Source organism: Phascolarctos cinereus, unplaced genomic scaffold, assembly GCF_003287225.1.
Source record: "Phascolarctos cinereus isolate Bilbo 61053 unplaced genomic scaffold, phaCin_HiC Scaffold_2;HRSCAF=192, whole genome shotgun sequence".
NCBI lineage: Eukaryota > Metazoa > Chordata > Mammalia > Diprotodontia > Phascolarctidae > Phascolarctos > Phascolarctos cinereus.
The window spans coordinates 325,711,350-325,735,838 of record NW_027555625.1 but is presented as its reverse complement, the minus strand read 5'-3'; the positions used below and the strand labels follow the sequence as shown (position 1 = coordinate 325,735,838).

The window sequence follows — 24,489 nt, the reverse complement described above, 5'->3', positions numbered from 1 at the left end:
CATAAAGGTTGTGGTCCAGATTTGCCTGCAGGATGTTTACAGGAATTCGGGCTTTTAGAATCTCAGTTTCTCTTTACAACGAAGGCTGAATTAGAGTCACATGTTGTGTGATTCTAATCACTAAAATACCTAGAAGGAAATTTGGAGATTGTCTATTCCAACCAATGCATCCTGTCGTCATTAATTTGCTTTACATATAGGAGTTTGAGTGCTATGGGAGAAAATGGATCTAGATCCAAATGGCCTAAATTCAAATTCTGCCATTTACTTGTTCTGTGACCCCAGAGAAGCCACTTTATTTCTCTGAGCAATAGTTTTTATTTTGTTTTGTTTAGGCAATTGGGGTTGAGTGACTTGCCCAGAGTCACACAGCTAAGTAAGTGTCAAATGTTCAGTCTGAGGCCAGATTTGAACTGAGGTCCTCCCAACTTCAGGACCGGTGCTCTATCCACTGCACCACTTAGCTGTCCCTTGAGCAATAGTTTTCGCATCTGTAGAAAGAGAATCTTAATTGTCACACTCTCTTCCCTAGGATAGGCAGGGACTCCATTCCACTTAAGGCCCTAGAGAAATGTGAGCCATCATGGACCTGACCATGTCACTTCCCTGCTCAAAAATTTTCTTTTACTCACAGTGCAAAGTTAATAATCTCCCACTGCATACTCAAGGACCTCTGTAGTCTGGTACCACCTGATTTTCCAATCTTACATTACTCCCTACTCTTCCAAGGGTTTGCTTAACCACCCAAACTGGAACTACTCTTTGTATCCCAAATGCCACCTCTGGGTCTCTCTCCCTTTTTCCTTTCTTTGCCTCTCTCTCTCCTCTCTTTTCTGTATATCTCTTTCAGTCTTTCTCTCTCACCCCCATATATCATTCCCAAATATTGTCATTTTTTTCTCTGTAACATCTCTTAAAAACATTGGATTCTCTACTCCCAGCACACCATCCCAATCCAGACCCCCATCACTTCTTGCCTGGACTGTTACAATAGTCTCTTAATTGTCCTGCTGACCTCAAGCCATTCTCCATCCACTGCCAAAGTGACTTTCCTAAATGGTAAGTAACCACCATCACTCTCTTGCTCTAGAAATTTCAGTGGCTCCCTATTACCTCCAGGGTCAAATGTAAATTCCTTTTTTTTATTTATAGCATTTCACAACCTGTTCTTTTCCTTCCTTTCCAGACTTTGTACATTTTACTGCCATCTACAACACTATGAGGCCTCCTTGCTCTTCCTCTTATATGACATGACATTTCCTGTCCCCCTGTCTCCATACTGGCTATGTTCCGTGCCAGGAGTGCTCTCCTTTCTGACCTTTTACTTTTAGAATCCCTGGTTTCCTCAAACTCAGTTTAAGCACCCCATCTTCCAGGAGATCTTTGGTGGTTCCTCCCTCCACCCCCGTTAGCTGCTAGTGTCATAGCGTCTGTGGCTATCTTCCATCTTCTCTGTATTCATCTTATTTATTTATTAATTCATCTTATTTATATATTTTCTTTATTCATCTGACTTAACTAGGTCATCTCACACATTGGAACATAAGGTCCTTGAGGGCAAGAACTATTTTTGTTTTTGCTTTTGCTTCCCTTTGTATCCCCAGGGCTTAGCACAGTGCCTGGCACATAAAATGTGCCAAATGAATACCTGTTGATTGACTGATTAATCTAACAATGTTGTGAAGAATGAATGGGAGTGCCAAGAGGTGGGAGGCAGGAAGAGAGATCTCCTTCTTTTATTTCCCACCTATAGGAGATGGCTTTGTTGACTGGAGCTGAGAGGATCGCCACTGTGGTCTGTATGGAAGACACTGAATTACTGGTTGTGGACAAGGAGGATTTATTTGGTAATATGGTGGATGAGGAGATGAAGAAGGAATTTCAAACTCGGTTTAATTTCTTCAGGTAAATCAAGCATTGGCTCATCAAGTAGTTATGGAATACTGGCTTTATGGAAGCCCAAGGTTAGACTCTGTGAGGAAGAAAGGGGAGCAGGGAGGGGAATGCTGTGTGACTTGGGCAGTCACCTTCAATTTCCTCATCTCAGGGGAGAAGGGCAGAGCTGCAAGTGGGAGGGGGAACTTAGCTAGAGGGCTGGAGGAAGCACATCTCAGGATGCCAGAAAGCAATTACATTTCAATATAGCTATTAAAAGATTTTTTAAAAACCTAATTTGTGGATCCTAGAGTATGAACTCATAAGTTCTCAAGAAATCCCTTCTAGCTCTAAATCTCTGATCCTCTTACAACATGGATCCTGCCCTCGAGGCAAGGTTGGCAAGATCTCTAGTAGAAGAGGCAAGACAGTCAAATATTATCAGACAGTATAGGTTCAAGTATGACCACATGTTACAAATAAGAAGTACTCTAGGATATAGGGAGTTGGAGAGGCCAAGGAAACCTCTATGGAAGAAAGGGAGCATCCAGGTAAGAAAAATGGAGGTACAATCATGCCAGGGCTATTTTGGTTGGGGGACAGTGAGGACGTCATGCTAGCTGGAGCTATGGGTTTCAGGGAAGGGGGTGAAATAGCTTCCTAACATTAGAGAGGGTGATTAGGATTTTCTACTTCCTGGAGCCAAGATGGTAGAATAAGAACAACCCAGTCTTCCAGTCTCCCAGTCTCCCAGTGCCACAGAAAAACTAAGGGAAGCAGTGCTCCAAGGGGCCCCAGGCAGATAAACACCCTGCAACATCCATCTGAAAGGAGCTGAAGGAGGGGAAAGGAAGGAAAGGCCCAGGTGAGCAGGAAATCTCCAGGAGCCACACTACCCAATCCTACCCCTAGAGTTCCAGTGTTGCTGATTCCAGCTGCCAGAACCCTACAGCCTCCAACTGCCAACATTGGAGGCCCCAGCACACAAAACCAGTGACCAGGCCCTAGGCTCCCAACACAAGAAGCTTGGGTCAGTGCCCCCTGCTCCCCAGCAGGAAAGCTCAATCTTTTTAAAGGCCAGGAAATAAGCAAACACCATGAGCAAAAAGAAATGTACAATAGATTCTTATTATGGGAATAGTGAAGACTGAGGCAGAAATTCTGAAGAGGACAACACTGTCAACAAACCCACATCTGGAACCTCAAAAGGGAATATGAACTGGTCTGAAGCCCAAAAAATACTTCTTAGAAGAACTCAAGAAGGATTTTAAAAGTCAAATGAGAGAGGTAGAAGATAAAATAGGAAAGATAATGAGAGGTATGCAAGAGAGAGTCAATAACTTGGAAAAGGAAGGACAAAAATTAACTGTAGAAAACAAATCCTTAAAAAATACAATTGACCAACTGAAAAAAAAAAGTACACTGAAGAAAACAACTCCTTAAAAAGCATAATTGGCCAAATGAAGAAGGAGGTACAAAATCTCATAGAAGAAAAAAATTTGTTAAAAATTAGAATTGGGCAAGTGGAAGCTAATGACTTCATGAGAGACAGAGAATCAGTCAAACAAAAACAAAAGAATGGAAAAAATAGATGAAAATGTAAAATAGCTCACTGGTAAAACAACTAACCTGGAAAATCAACACGGGAGGGACAATTTAAAAATTATTGGTCTACCTGAAAATCACAAACAAAAGAGTCTGGACAGCATCTTTTAGGAAATCATCAAGGAAAACTGCCCTGAGCTCCTAGAACCAGAGGGTAAAATAGCCATAGAAAGAATCCACTGATCACCTCCTGAAAGAGATCCCAAATTGAAAATGCCAAGGAATACAGTAGCCAAATTCCAAAATTACCAGGTCAAAGAGAAAATACTGCAAGCAGCCAGAAAGAAACAATTTAAATATCATGGAACCACAGCCAGGATTACACAGGACCTTGCAGCTTCTACATTAAAAGATTGTAGGGTATGGAATACGATATGTAAATCAAAGGAGCTTGGATTACAATTCAAGGATCAACTACCCAGTGAAAATGAGTATAATCTTTCAGGTGAGGAGACAGACATTGAATGAAATAACGGACCTCCAAACCTTCCTGATTAAAAGACCAGAGCTCAACAGAAAATTTGACCTTCAAATACAGTACTCAAGAGAGACATAAAAAGGTAAATGGGACAGAAAAAACAACATGTTATTAATAAGGGCAAACTGTTTATGTCCCTACAAAGGAAGATGACACTTGTAACTCTTGAGAACTGTATTGTTATTACACCACGTTAAAGGGATATACTTAAAGGGGGTGGGTATAAGTTGACTTTGATGTAATGATAAAAAAAAATCTAATCCAGTGGGTTAAATGGATTCAAGGAAGTGGATTAATCTGATCTAACTAAGGAAATGTACTGAGAGAAAAGGAAAGGAGGAGGCAGACAAGGGTAAATTACATTACAGGAAAAGGCACAAAAACCTATTACAGCAGAGGGAAAGAAGGGAGGGAGATGAGCATTGTTTGAACCTTACCTTCATCAGATTTGGCTCAAGAAGGGAATAACATAATCAGTTAGGTATAGAACTCTAACTTGCCCTATAGGCAGTAGGAGGGAAAAGGGGGAAAGAAAAGGAAGGGGGGATAAAAGGGAGGGAAGAAGTAGTAAGGGTAAAGGGGAAGAAAGGGGAGGGTAGGCTAATAGAAGGGAGGCAGGACTGAGGGAGGTGGTGGTCAAAAGCAAAACACTAGTGAGGAGAAAAAAGGAGAAAGGAGAAAGAAAGAAAAGCATAAAGGGGGGGAAGGGATGGAGAGAAAGACACAGATAGTAATCATAACTGTGAATGTGAATGGGATGAACCCTCTCAAAAAATGGAAGCAGATAGCAGAATGGGTTAAATACCATAATCCTACAATATGTTGTTTACAGGAAACACATTTGAAACAGAGGTTGATTAAACACTAGATCAGATCAAGGGTACAGAACCATGACTAGGATTTTTTTTCACTTGGGGCAAATGGAGGGGGGTACAAGTGGGTTTGAAGATGGGGTGGGAAGCCTAGCTAGGGTACAGGAGGAAGCATGTTTGAGATGCCGGGAAGTTTTTATGCTGCTGAATGTCCAGCTAAGGTGGGAAAGGTTTGGGGGGTGGGGGGGGTGGGATGGTGATAGATGGTTGGGAGCAAGGCCATGGGAAGGACAATGATGCTTTTTAGATATTAATACCATGGGAAAAGCCCTTATTGATCTACCTTAGTTGTGTCTCTGGCAAGGAAGGGGGTAGAGGTGGGGGAATTGGGGAGACAGGATGTCCCCCAAATCCTTGGCTCAGAAAAATAAATGGCCTTTAATATCCTTTCTCCTCAGGGAACATTATCTCTTTAAGACATGGTCTTATGAGACCCTCTTAAAAGCGGCAAGTAATTGCAAAGTGGAGAAGTTCTCATTTGGGCAGCTGATAGCTCGGAATGTGACGGATTCTGGCTTTATTATGTTTGTCACAGAGGTGAGAGTTGGATACAGAAAGGTCAAGGGGCTGGGGGAGAAAGAGGGTGTGGAGGGTGACAGGCCACTTTGAAAGAGGGTGTATGCTTTAGCACAAAAGGAATCTACATATGAAATACATATACACACATACATACATATATATGTATATGTATGTGTGTGTGTATATATATATATATAGAACATGTACATATATAGTCTGACAACTGAGAAACACAGTTCTTGCCATAATCAATTCTCTAACCCACTCACCACAATACCTTTTCTAAACTTGTCTCTCAAGCCTACTCATGCTACCTCTACTCCCCCATGCTCTTTGCTGGGGAACTTAACTCATGCTTTTTACTCCCCCCCACCATGAGGCCATTAGATGAGAACTCTCTTTTCTTCCCTTCTCCTAGTGTAGCGTCTCTCTGAGCCCTCCCCCATCTTCTCCACTCCAGCGTCTCACAAAGAAGTGGCCCTTTTCCTTGACAAGGTCAACAGCTCTACATACATGAACTTGACCCCATCCCCCAAGTCATCTCCAGCAGATTGTCCCACTATCATTCCCACTCTCTAATCTTCCATCTTTCGCTATATACTGTCTCGTTTCCTGCTGCCTACAAACACCCCCATATCTCCCTCATCCTTAAAAAACTCTCACTTGATCCGACCATCCCTGCTAGGTATCATTCTATATTTCTTTTCCCAGATAAACTCCCTGAAAAATCTGTACTCAGTGCCTCTACTTCCACTTCTCTCACTCTCTCCTAAACCTTCTGTAGTCTGCTTTTCAACCTCCTCATTCAGCTGAAACTGTTCTCACTGAAGTTAACAATTGCCTTATCTAATGACCTTTTTTCAGTTTTCATCCTTCTTGGCCTTTCTGCAGCACCTGAACCTTCATCACTTTCTCCTATCAGATAATTCTTTCTTCTCTGGTTTTTGCTTCTGCTTGTCTGACCACTCCTTGTCAGTCTCCTTTGCTGGTTCTTTATTCTTTATTATATTCAGTGACATCCTTGGTGTAATCTTTAACTCTTTACTCTCACTATGTGTTTACTAGTTGCCACATTTCAATCATTTGTTTCTCTACAACATGTCTCAAATATATCTTCTCTCTATTCACATAGCTACCACCTTAGTTCAGGCTCTCATCACTTCTTTCCTGGTCCATTGCAAAGGCTTCCTCATTGGCCTCTGTGATCATTGCAATTTTTATACTATTTGATGTCATAGTTATAATGATAGGATTCCAATATGGAGTTTTTCAGGTTAAGTCATCCTAAGTGCCTATAAGGTATATAGGCAAAGACAGACAAGGTTGTACTTTTCCACTGTCCTGACCCCCGAGTTAACCAGGGGGCAAGCTGTTAATGCTCACAGCTTCTGATCAGATATCATTCTTTAACTACTGCAGCAGTCTGCATGCAAATGGATTGTAAATTCCTGGAGGGCAAAGATTACTTTGAAAGCTTAAAACAGGGGCAGCTGGGTGGCACAGTGGATGGAGTATCAGCCCTGGAGTCAGTTCAAATCCAGCTTCAGAAATTTACTAGCTGTGTGACCCTGGGCAAGTCACTTAACCCTGATTGCCTCCAATAAAAAGAAAATCTTAAAGCACTATGCAAGTGTCAGTTATTATCATCTTCACGTTTCTCACAGTTAAGGATAGTAAATTGCACATAGCAAGAGTTTAATGAATGCCTTATGAAGGAATGGTGAATGTTGAGCAGAAAAAAATTGAAGCTGTGGCTTATTATTGTAACATTGAATATTCAGTGCCTAGTGGTATTATTTATCTTTATAGTCACAACTTAATATTCATAAATCCATTCATTTTCTAAGACTTCAAGCCCATAACAAGTCATGTAATTTCACTATTTGCCAGTAGATGGTGGTCTTGTTCACATGGGTCAGCACTTGGACACACCTCATTCAATCCTGAGGACTTCTCAAAAATCACCCTTTTGACCCACTTCAAATTTATTTTGAGGGCATCAGAATTTGGTTTGTGGCCAAAATGAGGTCTTAACTACAGAAGGGGAAAAAAAGCGCTCTGCTCCTATGTAAACACTTGGTCTAAGGAGACAGAGGATATAGGACAAAAAGCCAAGTAGTCTGGTCAAGGAAACTCTCCTTTTCCACTGAGACCTTCCTCTCTAGGGATCTAGGCAGCCTATTCTAGACTTGAGGCAACACTGGACAACTCTTGCATAACCGGTAGGTGGAAACATTAAGAATTGTTAGAGAATCAAGCAACTCTTTTATGTGACGATTCCCACCTTCCCAGTTCTTTAGGTTTACAGACCCTCTGGTTGGGCCCTTCCTTGTATCCCAGATGTGCATATTCTATATAATTCACAGTAACACTAAATGGTGAGGTGAGAGTGTTCGCTCTGCACCATTGCTCTGTTTCCTAATAATAATAATAATAATAACAAAAATTAAATAGCCTTTACTATGTTCCAGGCACTGTGCTAAGCACAATAATTTGCAATTATTGCTTCATTCAATCCTCACAAGAGCCCTGCCAGATAGGTGCTATTATTATCCTCATTTTATAGATGAGGAAATGAGGCAAAGAGATGTGAAGTGACTTGCCCAGGGTCACACAACAAGTAAGTGTCTGGGGCCCAATTAGAACACAGGTCTTCCTGACTCCAGGCCCAGAGGTCTACCCACTGTGGCCACCTAGCTGCCCATGTTTCTTGGCGTCTGCTTTCTCTTAATCTTGGAAGTTGGGGTGGTCTAGGAACTCTATATGGTGCAGACACTCTTCTCTCCCACCATTTCTGGGGCTGAGGGGTACTGTGTCCCTATTCTGTCTTATGCTGTTTTCTCCAGCAGCTCTCTCTTCTCTGTGTCTTCTAGTCCTCCTTTTAAGGGAGTCATTTGGATTTTCATTTCATCAGCCATGAGGGAGCGAAGGAGTGTTTCAGCTTGCAGATACTTGGAGTCCACTGAGGTGGACTTAATTTGGAAATATTCAGGATAAAATTAATCCACAAAGAATTGTCAAGAGAATTTTGCACCTTTTTTTTAAAGACATTCTTGATTCCAAAAGAGGTTCCCATTAATGGGAAAAGGGAATGTGTTGAAGTTAGGTTTCAAGATAGATAGAAGGCCAGGCCTGAAGTCAGCGAAACCTGAGTTCGAATCCAACCTCAGACACTTACTAGCTGTGTGAACTTGGGCAGGTCACTTAATCTGTCTGCCTCATTTTCCTTCTCTGTACAGTGGGGATAATAATAGCACCTACCTGGTAAGGGTTGCTGTGAGGATCAAATGAGATAATAATTGTGAAGCACTTAGTTCAGGGCCTGAACATAGTAAGTGCTATATAAATGTAAGCTATTATTATTATAGGTGAAATTTTACCCTTCGTACCCAGGATAATTAATTCCTGGGTTCATCCACCAAACTGCCTCCTTTTTTAAGGTAAAACTTTTCAGCCTTTAAAAACTATATTGGGGCAGCTAGGTGGTGCAAGTGGTTAGAGCACTGGCCCTGAAGTCAGGAGGACCTGAGTTCAAATCTAGCCTCAGACCAAACACTTGACACTGATTAGCTGTGTGACCCTGGGCAAGTCACTTAACCCCAATTGCCTAAAAATAAAAAAAAATTATATCAATCAACCAAAAATATATTTATTTAATCTAAATAAATATTGATTTAGTCAACAACCAATTTATTAATCACCTGCTATATGCAAGGTTAGGCCTTGAGGCTACAAATGCAATGAATGAAACAATTCCTACTCCAAGAAGCTTACATCCCGAGGCAATTAAAACACACATAAATATATACTAAGGACTAAATATAAAGAGAATAAATACAAATAAAAGTAAAGTAGTTAAATATAGGGTAACTTGAGAGAGGAGGGAGAAGGGCACTAGTATTTGAGGGGCTTAGGAAAGGCTTTGTGTAGAGGTATCTTAAGCTGTATCTTGAAGAAAGAGAGGCTTTATGAGGAGGTGGAGGTGAGGAGGGTGTGCACTCCAGGCATGAGGAACAGAGAGTGCAAAGGTGTGGAGATGGATGATGAACTAGATTGAAGATTAGGGGAGAGGGAGTAATGTCCAAAGAGGCTGGAAATATAGTTTGGGCAAGATCGTGAAAGGCTTTACAAACTCTTATATTGAGTCTCCCTTGATCTGTTTTCCAGATCAGTTGCTTTTCTAAAGAGATGTTTCAGATTCTCTTCTATTTTTTCTAGTTTTATTATTTCTTGGTATCTTATAACATGATTCAATTCCTTTTGCCCAATTCTAGTTTTCATGAAGTTATTTTCTTCCTTGAGATTTTGTATCTCTTTTTCCAATTGTTTAACTTTCTTTTCATAATTTTCTTGGATTGCTTTTATTTTTTCCCTAATTTTTCCTCAATTTCTCTTATTTGATTTTTGAATTCCTTTTTAAGTTCTTCCAGGAGTTCTTTTTGGGTTTGTGACCATTTGACATTACTCATTGGAGTAGGAGTGGCTTTTTTTTTTACCTCACTATCTTCTTCTGAATATGAACTGAGATCTTCATAGCTGTCTATGGTCAGATTGTTTTACCTTTGCTTATTTGTTTTTACTTTTAATTTGTTTTATTTTTATCAGATTATTATTATTATTATTATCAAGTTTTAACCCTGAGTTGTGGGTAATCTTATCCTAGGCCTCAGATCCTCCTTCCTGTTGTTTTCTGAAGTCTTTCTTGGCACCCAACCTCAGGGACTCCTACCCTAAGCCACAGTTAGGTTCCCCTAGCCATGCTGTCTCAAAAACATTCTTGCTCCCTGTGCTTGCCTCCTCACCCATACCCATAGCAGGGGATAGCATCTGGCCAGCACCTCTAGGGCTGGTCTCCAAAGCAGTGGGGATGTGAACAGGGGGGCTGTCCTTCAATCTCCCCCAACTCAGCCTTCTGCTGCTCCTTAGATGAAAGTTTGTGAGGTGAAAGTTCCTGAGATGAAATTTCTTGTGAATGAGGTGAAAGTTGAAGCAACGCTTCCTGAGGCCTAGTCTGATTTCTGACAGAGCTTCTCCAGGGCCTGCTGTTTATTGACCTAGCTCCGAGTTGGCCTGGAGGTGTCTACAACTTCATTCAGGCCAAACCTCAGCCCCTGGAGGTGGGGAGGTCCTATTTTTCTTTCTTTATTCTCCTTTTTTTTTTCCTAGGCAATAGGGTTAAGTGATTGCCCAGCTAGTAAGTGTTATGTGTCTGAGGCCACATTTGAACTCAGGTCCTCCTGACTCCAGGGCCGGTGCTCTATCCACTGCACCACCTAGCTGCCCGATCCTATCTTTCTTGAAGTCCTGTCAAGTGGTCTTAGGAAGACAACCGCTTTACCCCTTTATTTTTGCTGTTCTATGTTCATTTCGTGGTGATTTTCTGTGTGTTTGTAGAGGAAATCTGGAAAGCCTGGAAATTGCTGACCTACTCTGCCATCTTCCCAGAATGCCCCTACCTCAAGAGTTTATGTTAAATTGCAGAAGCAATGGAGAAGTCACTGAAGTTGCTGGAACTTACTGAATAGGGAAGTGACATGGTCAGGTGTGAGATGAGGAAAAATGACTTTGGCAGGATAGACTAAAGTAGGGACAGACTTGAGGCAGGTGTACCAGTTAGGAGGCTGTTGCCATAAATAAGGCAAGAGAAAGTGAGAAGAACCTGAACTAAGTAAGGTTGGTGGTTGTGTCAGTAGAGAGAGAAGGGCAAGTGTGCAGAAGATATGGAGATGGAAATGCCCGAGATTTGGTAATTGATTAGATATTTGGAGTGGGGGAGATTGATGAGAGGGAATGGAATAAGCATTTATTAAGCTATGTGCTATGTGCTAGGTACTCTGCTCAGTGCTTTACAAACATCATCTCAGTTGATTATGATCTCATTTGAGAGTAAGGAGTCAAGGTCAAAGCTAAGGGAACAAATCTGGGGAGACCAAGAGGAAAGATGGGGGGCCTTTGGCAGAAATAAAGAAGTTTAGAAGAGAGGAGGGTTTGAGGGAAAAGACAACGAGATCTGTGTTGGAATGTTGAGTTGGAAATCTCTCTGGGATTTCTAGTTTGAAATGTCCGTTAAGGAACTGATGATGCTGGACTGAAATTCAGGGGAGAGATTGTGGTTGGAGATAATAGACCTGTGAGGTTTTTCCATAGGGATTTCAGTTAAATCCATGGGAGCTAATGAAGTTATCAAGAGAGTAGAGAGAGAAGAGAAGTAGAGAGAAAGAAAAGAAGCCTGGGACATGGGGGGCATCATGTTAGGGGGCATGACCTCTATGATGAACCAGCAAAGATGGAAAACTTGTCATCAGACAGGTAGTAGGAGAACCAGGAGGGATCAATACCATGAAAACTCAGAGAAGAGAGTACCCAGGAGCAAAGGGTGGTCGAGAAGGTCAAATGCAGCAGAGAGGTCAAGAAGGATGAGTACTTCAGGCACACTAGTCTGCATCCCAGTTCTGCCCATTCCTGGGGAAGGCTGCACAGTTCTAGAGAGCTCAGAGGTCAACAGTGATATTGTCCTTTTTTTCTGAATACTTTCCTTACTAACTTAAACCTCTTCAAATATTTTCCAGAAGGGATAACATCCTTTCAATGGTGTGCTCATGGTCCATATGATCCCCCCAAATCAACAATCCTTTGTGAAAATCCAGTCAGGCCTCCAAAATTGGGCAATCTTTGTGCTTAAACTCATGCCTAAAATATAATTGCCCAGGCTTATGTTTGCCTTAACACTTACGAGCATATTGTCTATGATCAGTCATTGCTAATGCTTAAAACAGAGACCCTAAACAGCTAAGCATCAATATACAGAACACACTATAATAACAGAGAACAACAGAAAATAACCAATGAAAATAAAGTACAAAATAAAATCACAGCAATGACAAAACTAAAAAAAAAGAAGGTTAAAAAATTCTCTGCTATTGAAAATTGCTTGGAGATGCTGTCGAGCACAGAGGTTTTTTCATTTGGAACTGTAATTATGCTGTTCCCAGCATCCCTAGGGAAACCCCAAGTTGTGAGCTGTGCCCCAGAGCTGCAGTTCTAAGTTCACATGAATTAGGTTTAATCCAGATCCTTCTTACAAATCACTGTCTCTGTTCTTCAGTGGCTCTGAGTGCCTCTGGGATAAGGATTCTTATCTTACCCTGGGATCAATGAACTTGTTTTTAAAATATTTTCATAATTGCATTTCAATATAATTGGTTTCCTTTGCAGTGCTAAAATACTATTAAAACACTTAGTACTAAAATAAAATAAAAAACATAGATTTCACTAGATTGCCAAAGGGGTCCAGGACACACAAAAAGTTAGGAACCCCTGCTTAATGCTAAAATATGAAATACTTAATACTAAAATATCAAATATTAAAATAAAATACTTTATTTTATGCATTTAAAAACATTATCCTGAAGTGTCCAAAGACTTCACCAGGCTGCCAAAGGGGTCCAGGACACAGAAAAGGTTAAGACCCCCTTCTCTGAGATAAAATACAAATTCCTCAGTATGGAATTTAAAGCCTTCTGCAGTCTGGCTCCTAGTTCTCTCCTTTTTTTTTTTTTTTGGCTAGGCAATGGGGTTAAGTGACTTGCCCAGGGTCACACAACTAGTAAGTGTTACATGTCTGAGGCCGGATTTGAACTTGGGTCCTCCTGATTGGAGGGCCAGTGCTCTATCCACTGTGCCACCTAGCTGCCCTTCCTATTTCCCTCCTTAGACTAATTTCATTCTACTCTGCTGTCTGTCTCCATTTTAGTCAAACTCTGCAGTTAACTTAGTGGCTCCCTGTACATGACATTCCTTTGCCTACTCTTTGCACAGGAACACTGGGGCGGGGGGGGCTCTCCCTCCTGCCCCCTCTCTTTCAGGTTCCTTATTTTCCCTCAAAGCATAGCTCATTTCCTATCTCTCATAACAAGGCTCTCCTGCTTCTGATTGAAAGGCAAGGCTTAAAGACTAGTCCATGTCAGCTTGGCAGGAGGTCTCTGTTGGAGAGGCGTAGGGAGGTGTTTAATGTTTTTATCAATGACTTGCATAAAGGCATAAAGTGGCATGCTCATCAGATCCACAGATTCCATAAAGCTGGAAAGGACAGCTCACCCAGAATCCAAGAAGGTCTTGACAGGCTAGAACTTTGGGCTTGAGTCTAATAAGATATAATTTAATAAGGACAGATATAAAGTTTTCCACTTGAGGGTCGAGTTGACAGAGCTTAATGTTGACATGTAACACCTCTGTGCCCTCCTCACCACTCACGTAGCGGTCAGCCCAGTTTTGTCTGTCCTGTTGCAATAACCTCTTATTTTGGTCTCCTGTCTCAAGCATCTTTCCCCCCTCTAAGCTATCCTCCACACAGCTGACAAAACAATTTTACTAAAGTGCACATTTGATCTTGTCAACTCCCTACTCAGTAAAATTCATTTACTTATTCCCTCCAGGAACAAATATAAACAACATTGACATTTAAATCTCTTCACAACCCAGGCCCTTCTTACCATTTTCAGTTTTCTTACAATTGCTCCCTCCATGTACTCTGGGATGTAGTTATAATGGCCTGTTTACTCTTCCTCAAAAACATCACCCATGTCCATGCTTTTGCACTGGCAGTCCTGGAATGCACTCCCTCCTCCCCTTTGTCTCTTAGAAATGATGATTTCCTTCAAAACTCAGCTCGTGTGCAGCAGGCTTTGCAGGGCAAGGGCTGTTTTATCTCCTTTTCTCTGCCTGGCACATGGTAGACACCTAAATACATGTTAATTGGTTGGCTATCTTTTTAGTCACATTACAGGGCTTTGCATATAGTAAGGGCTTATTAAATATTTGTTGAATGACCAAACTTTTGTCCTCGATCTTGGAACATTAGAATTTGGCTTGTGTCTAGTCTCCCTTTAAAAGGATGAGGGTCCCAACTCCCATAAAGCAGACACAGACACAGACACACATACACACACACACAGACAGAGTCCTAAAATGTAGAATAAACTTTTATTTAATCTGATAGAAAATGCATAACACAAAGCACTTGTATGAGAGCCCATCAGACAAGTAAGTTTTCCATGCCAGTGCATGGACATAATAATGATAATATTAATAATAGCTAGCATTTATGTAGCACATTAAGGCTCACAAATCAATTTACAAGTATTATTTCATTTGATCCCCACCAAAACCTTGGGAGGTAGGTGCTGTTATTATCCCCATTTTACAGATGAAAACTCAGAATGGGTTTATAAATCAACCTGGATGGTGATATCCTGATAAAAAACATATCAATGAGTCCTACACTCTGTAAGGGCAGGGCCTGCATGATAAACCTTAAAGCATTTGAGTAATTATTGACACCTTTGGGTCTCCCCCACATCAGAACACAGTGAATTGCAACCAGTAAGTTTTAAAAGGTTTTTTTTTATGCCTTCTGTTTTTACACCAGTCATTTCCTTAAACCGCTGAACTCTTCCATACACAAAGGAAAACATTTAAATAAATCCAACAACTATCCACCTCCAGATATAGAATTGATAGTCTCCAAGTGCAGAATGAAACATACTTTTTTCCTTTATTTATTTTTCTTGCCTTCTCCCCCGTCCCTGAACATGGCCAATTCCGAAACATGTTTTGCATGACTATATATGCATAATGGGTAACATATTTCTTGCCTTCTCAATGTGTGGGGAAGGGTTGGAGGGAGGAAGAACATTTGGAACTGAAAATAAAAATTAAATGAAAAAATACCAGCAGACATAGCAACCATATCTAACAGAATTTACCGTACTGGGCATCCCCCTACCTCTATACCGAGAACAGCAGGGAGATTAGTCATTATAATTAATCAGTGTTTCAGTGTTGCTTTTATTTATCATATTGTAGCCATTGTGTATATAACTTTCCTGGTTCTACTTGCCTCATCTTCCATCAGTTCATACAAGTCTTCCTATGATTCTCTGAATTCTTTATATTTGGTGGGTTGGGTTTTTTTTTTAGAAATATAACATTGAATTACATTCATAGGCCACAGTTTGTTCAATCATTCCCCAGTGGACAGGCAATTATTTTGATTCCTGTTTTTTCATTACCAAAAAAGTGCTGCTATAAAGGTTTGGGTCCACCTGGGGCCCTCCTTTCCACCTTGTCAGTCATTTCTTAAGCACCTGTTATGTCCTAGCCATGTGTCTATGCACTGGGGATACAGAGAAAGGCAAAATACAGTCTCAGCTCTCCAGAAGGTCACAGTTTAGTGGGGAAGACAACATGCAAACAATTATGTATAAATAAGTTACATACAGGATAAACAAACAGAGGAAGGCATAGAATTAATGGGGATCAGGAAAGTCTTCCTACAGAAGGTGGGATTTTAGTTGGACTTAAAGGAAGCCAGGGAAGGCAGGACATGGAGATTGGAAAGGAGAACATTCCAGGCTTGGGGGGCAATCAGGGAAAATGTCCAAGGTGGAGGGAATATGTTGTTGGAGGAACAGCTGGGAGGCCAATGTCAATGGAGCCCAGACTCTCTGGGGGTGAGAGGAGGAAGCAAGTGTAACAAAATTGAAAAGACAGGGAAGTGCCAGGTTATGAAGGGCTTTGAATGCCAACCGGAGCATTTTGTATTTGATTCTGGAGGGAGGCAGGGAGGGACATGGTCAGACTTGACCTATAGGAAGATCTATCTGCTAGCTGAGCAGAGGATAAACTGGAGGGGGGAGAGATTTGAGGCAGGCAGACCCACCATAGGCTGTTATTTCAATAGTCCAGGTACGAGGTGATGAGGGCCTGCACCAAAGTAGTGGCAGTGTGAAGGAGGGACATATTTGAGAGATGTTACAAAGGTGAAATCGACAGGCCTTGGTGACAGATATGGAGGGGTGACAGTGAAGAGCGGAGGCTGACACCTAGTATGTGACTGTGAGGGGACTGGAGGATAGTAGTGCCCTCAACAATAATAGGAAAGGGGGCAGCTAGGTGGCACAGTGGATAAAGCGCCGGCCCTGAAGTCAGGAGGACCTGAGTTCAAATCCAGCCTTAGACCAAACACTTACTAGCTGTGTGACCCTGGGCAAGTCACTTAACCCCAATTGCCTAAAAATAACAAAAACAAAACAACAACAACAGAAACAATAATAGGAAAGTTAGGAGGACCGGAGTGTTTGGGTAGGGGACATGATAATAAATTCAGTTCTGAACATGTTGAGTTTAAGAAGTCTCTGGTACATCTAGCTTGAGACGTCCAGTATGCTGTTGAATACTGGAGGTCAGCACAAAGATTAGGCCTGGATAAGTAGATCCCTGAATCATTAGCATAGAGATGATAATTTCATCCATGGGAACTGATAGGATTACCAAGTGAAATAGTATAGAGGAATAAGAGAAGAGAGCCCAGGACAGATCCCGTTGGGACATCCACAGTGAGGGGGCATGGCTTGGATGAAGATCCAGCGAAAGAGACTAAGAAGGAGCAAGCAGATAGGTGGGAGGAGAGCAGGAGAGCAATTTTCCCTGAAAACATAGAGAGAAGAAAGTGCCAAGGAGAATAGCAATTGGCAATGTCAAAGGCTGCAGAGGAGCCAAGAAGGATGAGGATTGAGAAAAGGCCATTAGAGATTCCTGGCAATTGAGACATCACTGACACCTTTGGAGAAAACAATTTTAGTTGGATGGTGAAGCCTGAAGTCAGATGGAAGAGACTTAAGAAGAAAAGAGGAGGAAAAGAAGTAGAGACACCTATTCCAGAAGGTCTTCCCAAAGAGTTTAACCACAAAAGGCAGGAGAGATGTGGGACAATGGTTGGCAGTGATGGATGTATCTATCGGAGCTTTTAAGGATGAGGGAGATGATGATAGGTTTGTAAAGAAGTAGGAAAGCAGCCAGTGGATGAGTAGAAATTGAAGATAGTCAAAAGAGTGGGGGTGATAGAGAGGACAATCTGCTGAGAACATGGGATAAGGGGGAGTCAGGAAAGATTTAAGGAGAGATGAAAAGGTTTGGAAGAAGAGCTGCTATGGTGAATGGAGTGGTGAACTAATTGAGCAGGTATAAAAGGGTTGCTTTTGTTGAATAGACTGAACTTTTGCCCTCGTTCTCAGAACATCAGAATCTGGCTTGTGTCGAGTCTCCCCCCTAAAAGGAAGAGGGTCCCTAATGCCCATACAAGCGCGTGTGTACACACACACACACACACACACGTACACGTCCTAAAATGTAGAGCAGACTTTATTTAATCTGATGGAAAATGCCACGCACAAAGGACTTGCGTCAGTTGAGGTTATGTAACATAAATTTGTAATGGATCCAGTCATTATGGTTTCATGATCTTCTCAAGCTTCATTCATCAGCACATGTGTAGGAACAAAGGCATCACACAGTGGGATTCATCCCAGGCTGAGGCTTGGCAGGGCATGATCACCAATAGGATAAGGGGTCTAGGAACTTGAGAGATGAGAATAGTGCAGAGTTGAACTTGTTTCCCAAGAGGTCAAGATGGGGAAGGGAGGAGACTATGATTAGTGCAAGTGATGGCCTGGAAAAGAAATGAGGAGTTGAGAGATTGGAGGCCATAATGTGGATGGAAAACAGGGTTTGGGGTTACAAGGCAGAAGAAGTGGAATGAATACAGATTTTGAGCAGATAGGGGAATTTCAGAATTCATGAACATGGAAGGTGGGGCATTTGTGGGTGATGGGCAAGATCAAGAGTCTGATCATCTTTGGGTGTGGCTGAAGTAGGGTGGAGGAGTAGATTATGGGAAATGAGCAAATTGAGGAACTGGGAAGTAAGGGTGTTTGATGGAATATCAGTATATATGTTGAAGTCACCTAGTATTAGGGCAGGAATTGAGAAGGTGAGAAAGATGGGGTTAATTGAAGTAAGAAAAGGAGTATTGTGAGGGTAGTAGACAATAGCTCCCAGGATTTTTATTGGGGGGGTAGATATGGACTGAGTGAACCTCAAGGAGGAGAGGTCGAATGAAGGTCAAAGAGGGAGAATTTGGAAGTGGCAATGGGGAGCAAAGAGTATTCCAACTACCCCCACTTCTTCTACCAGAAAGTGGGGTGTCAAAAATGGGTGAAAGTGAAGCCAGTTGCTAGAAAAGGAAGCCACCTTTTGGGGGTATATACCCAGCAGTGGTATTAACAGGTCAAAAGTTTATGAACAATTTAGTGATTTCTTTTTGTATAATTCTGAACTATTTTCCAGAATGATTGGACCACATCACAGCTCCATCAACCATGCATCAGTGTGCCTGAATTCCTATAGTTCCTCTAACATTTCAATCTTTTGTAACCTTTACAATTTTGAAAAATGTGAGATAAAACCTCAGAGTTTTTCAATGTAATTTTTATATTATTTGTGGTTTGGAGCAATGTTTTGTATGGTGGTTGTTAGATTGTAATTCTTCTTTTGAAAGCTATTCATTTCCTTAGACCATTTATGTCTTAGGGTAGAGCTCTTGGTCATGTGTATATGTGTGTGTGTTTGTGTATGTGTGAGAGAGACAGAGACAGAAAGAGAGAGAGACAGTGACAGAAAGACAGAAAGAGAGAGACAGAGAGACAGAGAAGAAAAAGAAGAGAGAAATCTCTCTTTAGACCCTCGTCTCTCAAAGGATCTATTACAATTAATTTCCCTATAGTTCCTCTCATCTCCAATCCATCCTCCATACAATTCCCAAATTAATATTCCTGAAGCACATCTGATCATGTCACTCCCCCTGTTCATGGAGCTCTCAGTTGCTGCAGGGACAAAACACAGGCTCCTCTGTCTGGCATTTAAAGCCCTTTACAATTTGACTCCAGCTATCTTCCTAGACTAATTTCACATTACTCCCTCTTAGGCATTGAATATTCCAGTCTGGCCTCTTTGCTGTTCTCTATATGTACCATTCCATCTCCCACCTCCAGGGCTTTGCACAGAGTGTGATCCATCCCTGAAATGCTCTCCCTCCTCACCTGGGCCTCCCTAGCTCCTTCCAGGGATCTAAGGGTCATCTTCTACAAAAGGTCTTTCCTTATCCTCCCTCACCCTGCCCCCCCCATTGTTAGTTTTCTCCCCCACCCTTGGATTACTTTGTCTTTACTTTGCAAGTATTTTACTTAATCTGTGTATATACTATTGTCCCACTAGTAGAACATAAGCTCCTTTAGGGCAGAAATTGTTTTGTTTTTGTCTTTGTAACCGTAACACCTAGCTCAGTGGCTGGCACATCATTAATCAATATTTATTGGATTGAAATTTAAGTTACCTGTTCATATTCACAACTTCACATTAATAACATGCACTCATTCATCCCAGAAAAAATAAACTCTTTGAGGATAGATACCCTCAGTACCTGGCCTGGTGCCTCACCTGTAATAGGCATTTAACAAATGCTCCATGAATTGAGTTGAGTGCTCCAAACCAGTGGTCTCCAACCATTTTTTTAATCACACACTCTTACGAGTAAAAAAGATTTTAAGCTTGCACTCCCAACGTGTATTCATTAACTTATTTATAAATTCTATGTTCAGGTACCATAATACTAATAATGGTGTATATTCTTAAGCACACAAAAGCAGACATTGAAAAAGAATGAGACAGAGAATAATACTTGACCCTAGAATCAATAGAGAGCCACTAAAGTTTATTGAGAAGGGCAGTAACATGATCAGACCTAGGCTTTAGGAAAATTACTTTGTTAGCCGTATGTGGAAGATGGATTTGAGTGGACAGATAATTGAAACAGGGAAGCCAATTAGGACGCTACTGAAAAGGCCAGGCAAAGGATGATGACGTCCGGCAGGGTAGATATATGGAGACAGAAGCAGCAAGATTTGGCAACTAATTAATTGGCTATGAGGGATACGGAAGAATGACTCATCGAGAGTATCACCAGGTAATGAGCCAGGTGACCGGAAGAACGGTGGTGTCTGACAGCAGCAGGGATTTTCTGCTGAAGGGTAGGTTTGAGGGTAATGATAACATTATGGGATCCTTAACAGATTGTGGCCCATCCATGCCAATGCCTCTCACTCTGTCCCATCTAAAACAAAAAGGAGAGAGATAGGGCTCTTATTCATAGATCAGTACCCTGGAGGGGATGAGGGGAGGGGGTCGGGGAGGGAGCAAGGACTAGAGTGAGAAATTTTCTCAGTGGCCCCAGCTGCAGTAAGTGGGTGCCAGGATAATGCTCATGCTATAACCGCCTGGGGACAGAGTTCAGAGGGGAAGAGATTGGGAGCTTGCATTGGGGAAGGAGGGAGTGTCACAGTTGTTTGCCAGACAAATCCCACAATTGGCTGTTGTGGGTTTCGCTGTCAGGTGACTGTCGCCCTGGAGACCCCAGACCCCCACTTTGGAGACTCTGCCATAAGCCTTCGAGAGTCTTAGCCACTAGATGGTGCCCTGGTGGTTCTGAACCCTGTGGATTTCATTGGGAGGCACAGTGATGATTCCCTTTGAGTCCCATAAAGAAATGACAAAACAGATTTTTTAAAAAATGACAAAACAAAGCACTTCCTGTATGACACTCTGGGGGGGAGACAACTGTTATCATCTCCATTTTACAGAAGAAGAAACCATGGCTCAGAGAAATGGAATGATTTCCCTAATGGATACACAGTTGTTGTTTGTCCTTCATTCTTAATTAGGACTGGAACCCAAGTCTTCTGGCTTTAAGCTCAGTCCCCTTTCCCCCATGCTATGCTGCATCTCCAGTGATATAAAACTATTTCTTATTTTGAATCTTTTTAAAAAAAATAATATTTCATTTTCTCCCCAGCTACATGTAAGAACATGTTTAACATTCATTTTTTAAAAAATTGAGTTCCAAATTCTATCCCTTCTTCCCTCCCCTCCCCCCTCCTTGAGACAGTAAGCAATCTGATATAGGTTATGTGATGTAGGTTACACTTGCAATCATGTAAAACATATTTCCATATTAGTCATTTTGTGGAAAAAAACTCAAACAAAAAAAATAAAAGAAGGAAAGTGAAAAATAGTATGCTTTGGTCTGTATTCAGATTCCATCAGTTCTTTTTCTGGAGATGGATAGAATTTTTCATTATGAGTCCTTTGGGATTGTCTTGGCTTATTGTACTGCTAAGAATAGCTAAGTCATTCACAGTTGTTCATCATACAGTATTGCTATCACTGTGTACAATGTTCTCCCGGTTCTGCTCACTTCACTGTGCTTCAGTTCATGTAAGTTTCCAGGTTTTTCTGAAATCATCCTGCTTGTCATTTCTTAGAGCAACTTCTTATAATAATATTCCATTACAATCATATACCTCCTATTTTGAATCTTGAAATGTGGCCTTTGAAAACTCAGTTCCTGGGTCCCTTCCAAAGTGATCTGATACTAAGCTCATCCCCAGAACTAGATCGGCCCAGGTCTCTGGGATTCACCTTGCCATTTTCCTTGACACATTTAGGGCCTGTGTGATGTCATCCGGCTGTTGGACCTTTCGACTTGCCGCTCCTATTACAAGTGGGTATGGCAGCTGCTGACACCATTGGAACACAGCCTTCTGGACACTCGGAAATTTGGTAGAGTCATAGAATTGTTAGCTGTGGCTAGGGTGCCCCTGGGCTTCTAAAATCTGACAGTGAATAGGCTTAGCAGAAAAACTCTAGCCTCCTGCCTTGGGCGTGGTAGAATCAGAGAATATTAACAATGAAAGGGCCCTTAGAGACCATCACAACCAAACCCCTCACAAAACCAGAGTTATAGAATCTCAGAGCTGTCAGGGACTTCAAATACCATCTAATCTTATCTGTCCTTGACCAAGAATTCAATTCCACAACATTCCCAACCCAGAGATCATTCAGCCTTTCCTTGAAGTTTTTCAGGGAGAGGGGAACCCAGTGCCTCCTGAGTCATCCCTTTTTACTTTATGGAATTCTCTCTTTTACAGATGGGGAAATTGAGGCCCAGAGATAGGTTGAGATTTCCCCCAAGATCACTCAGTGAATTAAGGCAAAACCAGAACTAGAACCTAAGTCACTCAATTTCTAGTTAACAATTCCTTTCCAACTGTTGTTCTTTTGAGGGGGGTACACAGGAGATATGATCTGTTATATCCATGTTCTTCATTTAAAGCCCTTTACAATTCTATTTCTTGCCTTACATTTCGAGGCTTCTTTCACATTACTCTTTTCCATGTACCTAACATTCTAGCCAAACTGCCCACCTTGCTGTTCCTTGGACTTTGCATGGCAACCAGTGGCACCTCCATGCTTTTGAACAAACTGTTCTTCATGTCTGGAAGGTACTCCCTCCTTCCCTCCATTTCTTTTTTTAGGCAATTGGGGTTAAGTGACTTGCCCAGGGTCACACAGCTAGTGAGTGTCAAGTGTTTGGTCTGAGGTCTGATTTGAACTCAGGTCCTCCTGACTTCAGGGCCGGTGCTCTATCCACTGTGCCACCTAGCTGCCCCCTTCCCTCCATTTCTTAAAGGCTTCGTTCAAGACAAGTAGTACCTCCCATAGGAAACCTTTTATGACCCCCACCCTCAGTTGCTAGAGCCCTCCTCCCTAAATTGCTTTGTATATGTTTTGCACTTATTTTATATGCATGCAATTTCTTCTCTCCCCCCACCCCGGAGAATATAAGCTACTCTTGGTTGTCTCCAAACTCTCACACAGTTCCTGACCCATAATAAATTCTCCCTCAATTGAGTTTCGTTCACCATGTCTGGTTCTCATTCCCCGATTAATTTTTCTGATCCTTTCATGACTTCTTGGTTCCCTCTCTGGTGACTGAGAGGTAGGGTTGTATAGTGGCAAGACATCTGGGCCTCTGTTTCCCCAACCGCAAAATGAGCGAATTGTGCTACACATTCTCTACTATCCCTCTTGGCTTGACCCAGAGCCTATACTGTATTTATGAGGGCACTGCATTTTCTCTTGTTCCCTTTTAGAGACAGGTAGGACCTCAGAGCCATATTCTCAGAAGAACTCTCTCCAGATTAGTCTGGGACCAGTATTCATTAGTAGCCTCTTCTCCTAGAAATCTGACTAGTTTAGACCATCCCCTCTCCCTTGTTGTAGCTTTCCCCTTGATGCATAAACACTCACAGACAAACAGACCTTCTAGAGGGAAATTATAGAAACGGCACTTGTGCCCAAGGCCCTGACCCAAAGGAGACGCATACACTCACACATAAGAAGAGCAGGGCAGAGAGAGGGTTCTTTAGGATACCAGGTCTTGCATAATCCCCCTTGCCATATGCATGGTGAATCAGTAATCAACAATAACTCCACAGTAGGGCTGTGAAGGGGCACATTAGAAAATCCTGGAGGCTGATTTTTATCAGCCTCATTGCTTCTGGGTAGGGGCAAGGAATGATCTGCCATTTCTCTCCTGCTGTACGCATAGGCAGCTGTTTGTAGCTTGTCACATCTCTGCTGAACCCCCTGAGGTTTCCATGCTGAACTACACTCCTCTTCAACTTTAAAGGCCCCCCAGCCTATGGGTGAATGGGGCTGAGTCCCAGAATCCCTGATGGCCCTTGATATGGAGGAAGAGCTATATCTTCCTCCTAAGGTCTTTCTTTGGGTGAATGGGGCAAGCTTTGGGGGAGGGAGGTGGGAGGAAGTCATTAAGCATTTCTCATGATTTCAATACTCAGGGACCCTTTTTCTTTGTCTTTTCCTTAAAATGATTTTTCCAAATTATAACCTAAATGTTAACAAAAACCAAATAATCCAAATACCCCTACTCTTACTCTTTAGCCATATCTGTTACAAAAAATTAATTAATAACTGTAACGGTGTCATCACAGAGATGTATGACTAGAAAGGATTACTGAAGCATTTTTTTTTTTGGTTAGGCAATTGAAGTTAAGTGACTTGCCCAGGGTCACACAGCTAGTAAGTGTCAAGTGTCTGAGTCCAGATTTGAACTCAGGTCTTCCTTACTTCAGGGCCGGTGCTCTATCTACTGTGTCACCTAGCTGTCCCCATGAAGCATTTTTTTTTCTTAAAGCACAGAAAAGAGCAGAAGGACGATCAAAAGAGATGTAGACAGGCAGGTCAACTTTGAAAGCAATATCATCATCATCATCATTGCTAACATTTAAAATATATATCACTTACTATGTGCCAGGCATTGTGCTAAGCACTTTACAATCATTATCTCATTTGATCCTCACAACAACCTTGGGAGAGGAGTGC

At 41.8% G+C, this 24,489-nt stretch overlaps 1 protein-coding gene across 4 annotated transcripts in view; it reads left to right on the top strand.

Annotated features, from left to right (window-relative positions):
* Window positions 1-24,489, top strand: part of CNBD2 (cyclic nucleotide binding domain containing 2) — a 91,163-nt gene that overhangs the window by 43,601 nt on the left and 23,073 nt on the right. For all 4 annotated transcript variants that reach the window (XM_020998573.2, XM_020998574.2, XM_078150253.1 and 1 more), the window contains 3 exons: window positions 1,754-1,905; window positions 5,229-5,367; window positions 21,747-21,861. In XM_020998573.2, the coding sequence (XP_020854232.1) occupies window positions 1,754-1,905; window positions 5,229-5,367; window positions 21,747-21,861 (406 nt within the window). The remainder of the gene's footprint in view (window positions 1-1,753; window positions 1,906-5,228; window positions 5,368-21,746; window positions 21,862-24,489) is intronic.